The sequence below is a fragment of the Macrotis lagotis genome, chromosome X (genome assembly GCF_037893015.1).
Source record: "Macrotis lagotis isolate mMagLag1 chromosome X, bilby.v1.9.chrom.fasta, whole genome shotgun sequence".
Taxonomy (NCBI): domain Eukaryota; kingdom Metazoa; phylum Chordata; class Mammalia; order Peramelemorphia; family Peramelidae; genus Macrotis; species Macrotis lagotis.
In genome coordinates, this window is record NC_133666.1 from 615746031 (window position 1) to 615758425 (window position 12395).

General features: G+C 41.2%; 1 protein-coding gene across 6 annotated transcripts in view; it reads right to left on the bottom strand.

The window, feature by feature from the left end:
- Positions 1 to 1045: 1045 nt before the first annotated feature.
- The window catches only part of TSNARE1 (t-SNARE domain containing 1), a 278385-nt gene continuing 267035 nt past the window's right edge, over positions 1046 to 12395 (bottom strand). For all 6 annotated transcript variants that reach the window (XM_074202840.1, XM_074202835.1, XM_074202838.1 and 3 more), the window contains one exon: positions 1046 to 2548. In XM_074202840.1, coding sequence (XP_074058941.1) covers positions 1950 to 2548 — 599 coding nt within the window. In that variant the 3' untranslated portion in view covers positions 1046 to 1949. The remainder of the gene's footprint in view (positions 2549 to 12395) is intronic.

Below are 12395 nucleotides of genomic sequence, written 5' to 3' on the forward strand. Positions count from 1 at the left end.
TAGTATTCTAAAGAATCTGCAGTGACAGGAAAACTCACTCTCTCCTGAGACAAAAATGTTCTTTAAACTGAGTCAGAATCTATTATCTTCCCATATCTTTCTCCTGGTTCTACCCTCTGGGGCCATGCAGAACAGAAGAGATCCCTCTTCTTCATGGTACAAACTCATATGCTAAAAGGCTTGTCTTTGCTAGACTGTGAAGCATTCCTACTTGTTTCATATGATCCTTTTGTGATATGAACTCAAGGCCCTTCTCCATACTGGACACACTCCAACCTGTCAATTGTCCTTTCCCAGAACTGAAAACAATTCCCAGTGAGATCTTCCCAGAGTAGTAGACAGTGAGTCTCTCTCTCTCTCTCTCTCTCTCTCTCTCTCTCTCTCTCTCTCTCTCTCTCTCTCTCTCTCTCTTTCTCTCCATTATTGGGAACAATGCTAAACACGCTAGAATAGGCATAAAGAGACCTGGGTTCTGGTTCTACATAGAATGTTTGATGGGTGACTTTTTTCCACAAGGACAGCCAGTTAGCACAGTAGATAAAGCATAGAACTGGGTCTAGAGTTTGGAATATCATTCTGCTGAATCCACATCCACCCTCTGACACTTACTAGCTATGTGACTTTGGGCAAGTCACTTAACTGTTTTCCTTAGTTTCCTCATCTGTAAAATGAGCTGGAGAAGGAAATGACAAACCACTCCAGTTATCTTTGCCAAGACAACCCCAAATAGGATCACAAAGAACTGAACATGACTGAAAATGACTCAACAACTTTTTTCACAAGTCAAGGGACTTGTCCAGGCCATTGTATCATATCTTCCTCTTGTCAATTGGAGAAGAGGATTCCCCATTATGTTTTCTTCACAGAACTGCTGCAGGATCAAAAGAAACATATGATTTGTTTTGATTTAAAAAAAAGAAAGAGAAGGCTTGACCACTATTAGCATAATTAACAATATTATCAACTCTACTAATAAGTGCTCCCTTACTGGGAACGATCCCAGACAAAATCCCAGCCACTAGAAATCAACAATAATTAGGGGTTTTTTTCCATTTATTTATAGTTACCATCATTACCATCACCATCATTATTTTAAAAAAATGTTTTGTGCTTTTGTAAGAAAAAATATCTTTCACAATAAAAACCAAGAGGTATAAAGTAGCTCCCATTCCCTATAGGCAGCACCAAGGACCAGATACAGTATTAGCTGTGTCTAAAACAGCGATATAAAAACAGACCTAGAAACAGAACTTTTTGGACAATGGCTGGAACTTGGGGGAGGAAAGAGCCTCGAACTAGTTGGGTAACGGGCCTGAGAGGATCAGGGTCTGCCCACAGCTTCCACTATTCAGGCTGTAAGTCCCTAACTACTCAGAGATAGAATCCTAGACTCAGATATCTATAGGCATCAGCCTAACTGGCTCCAGAATTTCCCAGAGTGATGATCTTTCCCTGGCATTTCCAGTTAATTTCTCTCCTGCTTTTCCTTTGGAGGTTGCTTCCCTGCTCTGCTTAGAATGGTGAGCTGGGAAATAGTAGTCCTTGATCTAGCTCTTTATATGACCTTCCTCCCCAGAAGACCTCTCTCTGAGCTGCTTCCTCATTCCACCCATCTCTACTGTCCCCACCAGAAACATAGGAGTGGGAACAGGGGTTACAGGCAGGGAAACTCTTCCCTAAGAACTCTTCAGTCATTTTTCCCCCTGAGAAGGTCTTTTTTTTGCCCAGTTTCTCCTAGGCTGATTCCTGTTTCCCTGTCCCAAACCTCCCAATTTCATATTCACCATGCCCCTGATGAAGCTTGGAATAATTAGGATAGCAGGAGAGGACAATGAATCCCTGCCTTAGATTTCCTTCTGAACTTTCAAGATCATTCAGAGAGAATAGTTTTTTTTTTTTTCCCTGTATCTTTCTTTAGGCTGGTTCTCTGACAGCAGGAGGTACTTGTGCTAAATATCCTCCTCAACTTTCAAGATCATCCCTGAGAAGACATCACAACCTGGGGAGGGGTCAGCAGAGTCCCCCACTGGGATTCGAGGGGGCATGTGGCTTTGCCCGGTGGCTAAGGGGCTGTCCTGGGTAAAGTGGGCTGCCTCATGAGCAAATGGACGTGCCTCCACAAGCTTTTCAAGGGTTCGGTTGAGGGCTTCTACACCATCAGCCAGCCGCTGGCTCTGTTCTGCCAGACGCTCCAAGAGCAGGTTCTGTTGCGTCATGAGGGAGCTCTGTTGCTGGTACCATGAGGAGAGGAGGGCTCCCTGCTGGAGATGGGCATTCATCAGCTGCTGCTCAAAATCAGAAGTGTCAGTTTTAGGTTTGCTAGTGGGTGGTGCCAGCAATGCTGAAGCCTGCAGTGCAGGTCTCCAGGCCCCGCTGCCATAGCTGGCCCCCAGTGGGGCTGCACCAGGGGAGGCAGGAGGAGACGGAGAAGAAACTGAAGTGTGGAGAACACTGTGAAAGTCCAGGGAGTCAGATTCTGCCAGGCCTGGTGTGTCCAAATTCCGCAAGGGCATCCAGAGACAGCTGGCAACTTCCTCCTCTTCATCAGCTGTAGAGGGGAAGATAAGAGGTGTCAGAGGTGATATGACATGAAAAGAGAAATGCAGGTTGGTACATGACCAGCAGGGAAGGGTCTGGGTTTCAGCTGAGTGACTGTGACAAGTTATAGGGAATAAGGCCTTTGGATTTAGATAGACAAAGCAAGCATTAAATTCCTACTATGGATCACTGACTGTGATAGATATTAGCAATACAAACACACACACACACACACATACACACAAAGTTGATGACTATCCTCATGTAGCTTACATTCTAATGTGGGAAGACAATACATAAAAGAGACCTAGGATGGTTCTTACCCTCATGTAGCTCACATTCCAATAGGGGGAAGATAATATATAAGACAGCTGGATAGTTCGTACCCACATGTGACTTACATTCTAAGGGGGAAGACAATTCATAAAAAAGAGCTGGATGGTTCCTATCCTCATGTAACTTACATTCTTATAGGGAAAGATAATACATAAAAGAGGGCTGGGTGGGGTCCCAGGGCGGAAGGGTACTAGTGGAGGTAGAAGGCTTGGTGGGCTAAGCAGAGATTGGTTCATTCTTTGTACTTTCTACATAGGAGACTTAGGAGCCACCCAAAGAGTAGAGTAGACCTGAAAGTGAAAGGTTCTTAGAGAGATTCTGGTGCACCCCTCCCCATTTTACAAATGATAAAACTGAGGTCTAGAAAGGGCAAATAAATAACCTAAATGCATACAATTATCAAGTAGCCATTCAGGTAGGTAGAGTTATCCCTGGGTGCTGCTATTATATCACATCACCTCTAAGGTTATTGGTTTCTCTGACTCTCAAATTCCTCTTCCCAAATGGGGATAGGGGAACTAGGTTGTACAAGTTCAGATACCTTTTAGCTGTGTGACCCTGGGTGAGTTCCTTACTACTCTGTGCCTCAATTTTCTCAACTGAAAAAATGTACCTCTCTTGCAAGGTCATTGTGAGAAGCAAAAGAGATAATATTAGTAAAAAGAACTAAGGATACAGTGTGTGCTTAATAAACCCCTTCTTTGAGGATGTGGGAAATATGGGACATGGGTGCATTATTGGTGGGGCTATGAACTGAGCCAACCTTTCTGGAGAGAAATTTGGACTTATGCCCAAAGGTCCATAAAATGTGTATACCCTTTGAGCCAACAATACCATTACTGGGTCTGTATCTTGAAAATCATGAAATCATGAAAAAGGATTAAAACCCCACATGCACAAAAGTATTCATAGCAGCTCTGTTTGTAGTGGCAAAAAATTTGAAATTGAGGGGATGTCCATCAATTGGGGAAATGGCTAAACGAATTATGGTATATGTATGTGATGGAACACTACTGTTCTATAAGAAATCATAAGGGACAGGATTTCAGAAAAACCTGGAAAGACTTGCATGAATTGATGCTGAGTGAAGTGAGCAGAACCAGAAGAACACTGTACACCTCAACAACAACATGGGGTGATGATCAACCTTGATGGATTTGTTCATTCCATCAGTGCAATAGTCAGGGACAATTTTAGGGGATCTGTGATGAAGAATAGCATCTGGATCTAGAGAAGGAACAGAGTAGAGTTTAAATGAAGACCAAAGAATACTATCTTCAATTTTTAAAAGTTATCTTACATATTACATAATCTTGCTATCTCTCCTGTTTTCTGCCTTTTGGATCTTATACTTCTCTCAACACATTCAATTTGGTTCTATGCAAATCATGGATTCAAATAAAGACTATATCAGATTGCCTTCTTTTAGGGGGAGGGAGGAGGGGTGGAGGGAGGGAGAAAAAATTGTAAAGCTCAAAAACTTGTAAAAATAATGATTGGTAGAAACTACCATTGTATGTAATTAGAAAACAAATATAATATTTATATGATGAGAAAAGGAAAAAAATAAATCCCTTTTCCCCCTAAGTGTCCCTATCTGCAGGATGAAGGTCCTTTCCGGGCTTATCAGATATGAGGAAAGTAGGGCAGCTAGGATGGCACAGTGGATTAGAGCACAGGCCCTGGAGTCTGGAGGACCTGAGTTCAAATACAGCCTCAGGTTCTTAATAATTACCTAGCTGTGTGACCTTGGGCAAGTCACTTAACCCCATTTGCTTGTAAAAAAATAAAATAAAACAAAAATATAATAATAAAGACCTGAGGAAAGCCTGAACAAGCTAAGATGTCTGGAGAGCCAGGTTTCCCAGTCATGCAAGCAGTTTCAGCTTCACGATACACAGAACTGATTAGTATTAAAAAACAAAAACAAATAGTTCAGAAGTCTCCTGTCTAGATGTGACTATGGCACTGCTGTGCTCAAGAACCTCCTGTGGCTCCCCACTGACTTGAGGCTAATAAGCACACTCTCTATTGGACACTCTTTGCAAGCTGACTCTAGCCATTCTTTCCCTGGTCATTACTCTTCTTCACATACTATACTATGGACCCCATGCTCACCTCTGCCTTTGCATTAATTATCTGCTATATTTGGAGTGCTTCCCCTCCTCCCCCTGCCCTGGGAACCCCAAGTTGCTATTGAAGTTCAGCTCTGGAGCCACTTTCTACAAAAGGTCTTTCCTCATTTCCCTAGTTGCTCGCTGGGGAATTTCCCAATTCTCTCAGGATTTATTTTGCACATAGCTATCTGTGTGTTATTTCCCCCATTCAATTGGGAGCTTCTCAAAGTCAGGAACCTTGCTTTGCTTTGCTTTGTACCCAATACTTGCTATAAAGAATGCCTGGCAAATAGAAAACAACTAATAAATGACTACTAGTGGACTTAGCCGTAATGTGAGCTCCACAAGGGCCACGATTGTCTAAGATCTGTCTGCTCATCCCTACTGCCTAGCCTGATGCCTGGTCTAGGCTGGATGCTTATCGCTGGCTCTATCACTTGATCGAGGCCTAAGAAAACCCTGGGACACTCAGGAATACATCAGAAACAAATGCAAATGTTGTTATTGTTCAGTCATTTTCAGTCATGACCCCATTTGGGGTTTTCTTAGCAAAGATACTGGAGTGGCTTGCCATTTCCTTCTCTAGCTTATTTTACCAATGTGGAAACTGAGGCAAACAAGGTGAAGTGACTCACACAAGGTCACATAGATAACAAATGTCTAAGGTTATCTAAGGCTGGATTGGAACTCAGTTCTCCCTGACTCCAGGCCCAGTGCTCTCTCCCCACTGCTGCTGAGCTGCCTCAACTCAAGTATATACAGAAATCACTCATATAAAGTCATAGATAGATATCTGGGACAAGTCACATGGATGCTTTCCTTCCCCACCAAAATGAGCACAAATACACACTTGATCACACACAGGCAAAGTTGGATCGGTGCAGGTGCAGTCACACACACAGATGCTGACATGTATGTCTATATTTGAGACATGGGCACATGCGCAATCAAGCTCATGCACGCACATAGATGCATATATATACACAGACACACACACAGAAACCTCAATAAAAACAAGTGCTGGTTTCCACAGGGCTTTAGAAATTTACAAAATGAGGGAAGACAGTGCAAGACAGGTATGATTAACCCATTTAATAGCTGAGGAAGCTGAGATACCAGAAGTCAAGGCTTTGTCTAAAGTCACACAGCTTATGCATTGAGAAGGAGAATTTGAGCCCAGGTCTCCTGGGTCCTTGGACAATGCATTTCCCTCTAAATTCTCCTGCACACTCTCCTACCTCTATATAAGCAAACATAGGTCCAGAAGCAAAAATATTGTCTAGCCTGTGCCCCAACAGGAGTTCATGCAGATGATATACAACAATATATACACCTGTGCACACACACACACACACACACACACACACACACAAACATACATAGATACCCACACAAACACATAGACACATACACATAGATACACAGACACAGACAACACAGTCTTGCTGTTCCTTCTCCAGGGTGATAAAGGGGTCAAAGCCAGTCAAGTCAAGGCCTTCCCATTGTCTGTCAGCGGAGCCTGAGCTGTGTCTAGGAAAAACAAAAACCCCGTGGAGAACATACTGGATTTTGGCCTCTTCTCCCGGAACCAATCCAATTGATACAAGTACTTAAACGGCTATAATGATTTCTCTTGCAATCTTCCAGCTGGGAAAGCAAAGAGCTTCAGATCAACCTTTCTCCCCTTACTCCCTTCCTCTCCAAACCCATTGGAGGGTGAGTACACACACATACATGTCTATAATATGGGGCTATTTAGCTGCTGTTTTTTCAGGCAAAAGCAAAGGCAAGAGTCTCATGTTGTGTTTCCTATGCATCACATTCTTAGCCTTGTGACCCCTGAGCAATACCTTCAACCAGGAGTGAATGTTGTTCCTTCCATGGAGGGAAAAGTATATACAACACATTTTTCTTTCTTTCTTTTTTTTTAGGTTTTTGCAAGGCATTGGGGTTAAGTGACTTGCCCAAGGCCACACAGCTAGGTAATTATTAAGTGTCTGAGGCTGGATTTGAACCCAGGTACTCCTGACTCCAGAGCTGGTGCTTTATCCACTGCTCCACCTAGCTGCCCCTACATAATACATTTAAAAAATTTAATCTGTATTATTAACATTTTCTTAGGTCTAGAAAGTCAACAAGACAATTAATCAAGTCCAGATTTGTAGTGTTTGATGATTTCCAAGGTGGAGATACCCATGTTGAAAATTTAACCATGAGCACTTGTGAGCCAGTTAAAGCACATCAAGAACATCAAATAGCAAAGCCTGGGATATAGACGAAACAGCAGAACTAGAAGGAACCATAGAATACAGAATAATGAACGGCAGAGCTGGAAGGAAACTTAGAACATTAAAACAGTGCATTGAAAGGCAGAATTGCAAAGATTCTTAGGATGTAGAATATCAAATGATAGAACCCAGAACATTGACTAAAAAACAGCAAAGGTGGAAGAAACTTTAGAATATAGAATATCAGTTGGTAAAGCTAGAAGAAAACTTAAAGCATAAAATATTGAATAGGAGAGCCTAGAACATAGACTAAAGAATAGCAAATTATTTTAAGAATAGCAAATCTTTTAAGGAAGGAACCTTAGAATACAGAGTGCTGAATGGCAGAGCTGGAAGGAAACTTAAAACAAAGTATGTTGAATAGCAGCATCTTGAATATAAGAACATTGAAAGACAGAGCTGGAAGGAACCTTAGAAAATAGAATGGCAGAACAAAGAAGATAAAATAATGCAAAGTAGAATCAAAGGTCCCTTAGACCTTTAGAATATTTAGAATATTCTATTGAATGGCAAAACTTGGAACACAGAATAAAAAATGGCATAGTCAGAAGGAATCTCAGGACACTTATACAAGCACATATATACAAATATCCTATGCTATCCTATCAAATGTCAGAGTAAGGATATAAACTCAGCATATCAGATAATGGCAGAACTAGAAGGAACCTGAGAATGCAGACTATAGGATACAGAATAGCAGAGCTGACAGAAACTTTGAAATATATAATATAACAATATATAATGATGGTCTAGCTCAGACCATCAGAGTAAAAGGGAATCTTAGAAGTCATTTATTTTAAATCCTTCATTTGACAGATAAGGACATTGAGAACCAGAGAGGGAAAATGTTTGCCCCATAGACAGCACTGGAATGAGAACGCAGATCTACTAACTTCCAGTCTACAATCTTGAGCAAACTGCTTCCCCTTCATAGAGTCAGTTTCCCCCTTTGTAATATGGAGACAATGATCCTCGTGCTGCTTCCCTTGTAAACATGAGGATAATAATTAGATAGAAAATGGGATGACACCATATAACCCCAGCAGTGTTCTGAGGTCTGAGTCAATAAGCAAGCAATTGGATGACCTCCAATTGTTTGGCTTCCAAGTGAACTTCATGAGTTGCCACCCCAAGAGGACAAATTAGAGGTTCTTTTAGGTGAAAAAGTTATCCTTCTGGTGTCCTTTGGGGAAAAGAGGCTGGATAGAGCCTTAATGTAATCTGCATGTGCAATCTGGTATCTTTCCATCATGGGGAGCAATGATCAATGTACTGATATGGGCACAACAGGCAAATGGAACAGTGTAGTCAGACTCATAGTATATGAGAGATGCACTTGAGAGTCCATCAAGTATCACAGTTATTATTATTCACACTGTATGGATGTGAAACTGAGGTTTGGAAAACTCATGCATATCAGAAATTTGAACCCAGGTCCTCCTGACTCTAGGACCAACACCAATTGCTATGACACAACAAAGTCAAAGATATAATTGCGATGTTGAGAACTCAAATGACTGGAAGGGTGAGGGTGCCCTAAACAGAAATTGGGAAATATGGATGAGTTTAGAAGGGAAATATAATAAAAATTCATTTTACAAATGTTGATTTTAAAATGGAGTAGAGTCATCAGTCATCAGACTCTTGGCAGCATGTCACTGATGTCCAGAAACTCAATTAGAGTGGGTATATAGAATTGAGAGTCATCAGCATAGAGAGGAAAATTGAACACATGGAAGTTGATGAGATCACCAAGCAAAAATGTGTATAGAGCTTCAGGGGACACACTCACACTAAGGGGATGGGAAATGGTTGAATAAATAGCAAAAGAACCTGAGAAGGGGTATTCAACCAAGGGAACCCAGGGCATGATCACTAAATCCAAGGGAGGAGAAGAGATCTAAGAGGAGGGAGTGTTCAGCTGTTTTGAAAGCCACAAAGAGGTCCAGTAAGATGAGCACTTGAGGAAAGGTTCATTGGGTTGAGTAGTTTGGAAAAGGCAGATGACTTTGAGAGAGAAATTTCAGTTGAAAGGGAGGGTGAGAAACCTGATGGTCAGAGTTTGAAAAATGAATAGGAGGTGAGAAAAAGAAAGTAGATGTCCCTATGATTTCGACTGTGAAAAAAACTAAATATTAGGATGATAGATTGAGGGGTTAGGTTTATAGGGCTAAGGGAAGACATGTTTGTAGGCTTCAGAAAGAAACTGATGGTTATTCTGAATTTATTGATGATGAATGTGTGTGTGTGTGTGTGTGTGTGTAGACAGAAACTGAGAGTAAGAGACAGAATCAGAGAAAGAGAACCACAGATAGACAGGCAGAGAGACAGAGAGACATGGAGAGGAGATGATTGAAAGGGAAATTCCTGGAAGAAATGGGAAACCAGGCAAAAGGAGGAAGATTGCCATAGTGAATAGAAGGGATTTCTATTCCTTAGGGATGGACCAAAGGAGGAGAAAATAGAGAGTGATATGGTGAGGGCCTGAGGGATGGAGTTGTGGAGCAGGGGTTCATTGTGGATGAAGATGGTGGATGTGCTTAAATCTGATGTGCTCTTCTCTCTCTGATCTCCATGCACCTTTCATAATTCAACCAGAGCTAAGCTACCTCTTCCAGGAAGGAATGTTTCCCTGAATACTCTCATCCCTTCTCATTGGATGGGATCTCTCCCTCCTCTGAGTAAACTGTCCCTCTGGCCATATCACAGCCTGCCTTTTGCTTTAGATATCTATTCCTGGGTCTCATGGCCCCTGTTTGTCAAACAGAACTATAGAACTGGTGACCATATAGTCCAAATCCTAATTTTACACATGAGGAAACTGAGGTTTAGAGAAAGAAAGTAACTGATTAAAAGTCACATAGATAATAAGTGCAGAACCAGGATTCAAACTCAGGGTCTAAGACTCCCAAGTTTAGCACTCTCTTTGCTGTATCAAGATGTTTAACTCCTGTGGAAAACAGCTAATAGCATTTACAGATAAACAGTTATCTACTCCCCTCTAGGAAAATAGTATATGGGAGGCAGCAGACAAGAGGACTGGCTCTGGAGTCAGAGGATCTGGATTTAAAAATATTTGCTTCTCCCATAGGTATCGCATCTGCAAAATGGGCATAACTTTACTTGCACCACCTATTTTGGGGAAGGAGTTCTCTAAACTATAAAACTAGGTTGCTGTTCAATTGTTTTTAATCCTGTAGCTCCCCTTTATATAGGAAGAGCTAAGTGTCCAGGAGGAGCTATCATAAGCTCCATGAGGTAAAAGCTTGGGTCCTTTTGCTAATTTTTTTTTTAACCTTGACCCCAGGAGGGACTAGGCAATTGACTTGTTGGATTACACTAAATTCTATGAGACAGCTAAGGGGCAGAGTAATTGAGTGCTGATTCTGGAATCAAGAAGACCCAAGTTCAAATTCAACCTTAGACACTATTAACTGGTTGATTTTGTTATTAACTTTTTAGGGAAAATCACTGGACCTCAATATTCATCAGTTTTCTTAATTGCTTCTTGTTGTAGTTCAGTCATTTTTCAATCATGTCAGATTCTTTGTGATCCCATTTGAAGCTTTTTTGGCCAAAATACTGAAGAGATTTGACATTTCCTTCTGTAGCTCATTTTATAGATAAAGAAACAGGAAAAAAGGGTTAAGCCACTCGTTCAGGGTCACAAAGATATGAAGTGTCTGAGGCTGGATTTGAATTCAGGAGGAGGATTCTTCCTGATTTCAGGACTGGTGCTATATCCACTCTGCCACTGAACTGCCTTCCTCAACTGTTCAATGGGGCTAATAGCACCAATACTTGCCAAAGATGTTGTGAGGATCAAATGAAATAATATTTGTAAAGTGCTCAACCCAGTGCCCAGCCCAGAGTAGACACTATTTAATGGCAGACACGGCATAATGGATGGCAGAGTTGGAGATAGCATTGAAATGCAGACTACAGGATATGGAAGGTCAGAGCTGATATCAACTTTGGAATATTTAATGTAGAAAGAAAGATCTGGGGGGAATAAGTGCTCACTCCCTTTCCTTTCTACTAAATTCCACCAAGAAAAAGATTTTGTTTCTAATTGATTTGTCTCCTCCATAATAGCAAGTATAGGGCACTTCCTACATTTGATGTTCAGCTGCTTTCTGTTGAATGGAAGCCAAGAGTGGAGGGCAATGAAGTACAATATTAGTTTTAGTTCATTTCAATATTTATTAAGCACCTACTATGGCAAAAACTTTATGCTTACATTGCTTCTGAGAAGAGATCCCAGTTTCTATGGCACTTTATAATTTCCAAAGCACTTTCATCACAACATCCCTGGAAGACTGGTACCACAGGTATTCTTAGCCCCACTTTACAGATGAAATAATGAGTCTCAGCAGGGTGAATCAGATTGCCTGACCCAGATCTTCTGGCTCCAAGTCCCATGATTACATCTCTAGGGAAGTCCTTTCCCTCAGGAAATTCATAGACTTAAAGGGGAAAGAGATCACTTTGCAGTTCTCTAATGCACTGGTAACAGTCCTCTAAATGTTAGTTATTTATATTTTGTGTTGCAAGCCTATAAGCTCCTATATAAATGGTGTAATGTATAGAGCACTGGGCCTGGAGTCAGAAAGACATAAATTTAAATCTGATCTCAGTCATTTCCTAGCTATGTGACCCTGGGAAAGTCACTTAACCCTGTTTGCTGTGAAATGAGCAAGAGAAGGAAATGACAAAAGTATCTTTTGCCAAGAAAAACTCAAATGGGGTCACAAAGAATCAGACACAAGTAAAACAACTATAAAAATAACCTTTAAGTTCTCTGAGGCAGGGAATGTGCCATAAGGATATCCTGCATCTTTTCCAGTGATTAACAAAGGCCTCTGCCCACATGCATAAATGCTTATTGAATTAAATTGAATATGTGTACAAGTAACTTTACCCTAAAGTTATTAATACCTTTGCATAGAGACTAGAAAAGTGTGGGGAATTTTGGGATAGGGATAGTAGTATGATGAAGAAAGGCTTCAATCCCAAGATTTCTTATGGGCTCAAACAATTGTAAGATGAGTGGGAATCCTTCAGAGTTGATTCATAGCAATAAAGTGTTACCATGTGAAGGCCTGCCTTCCCCAAT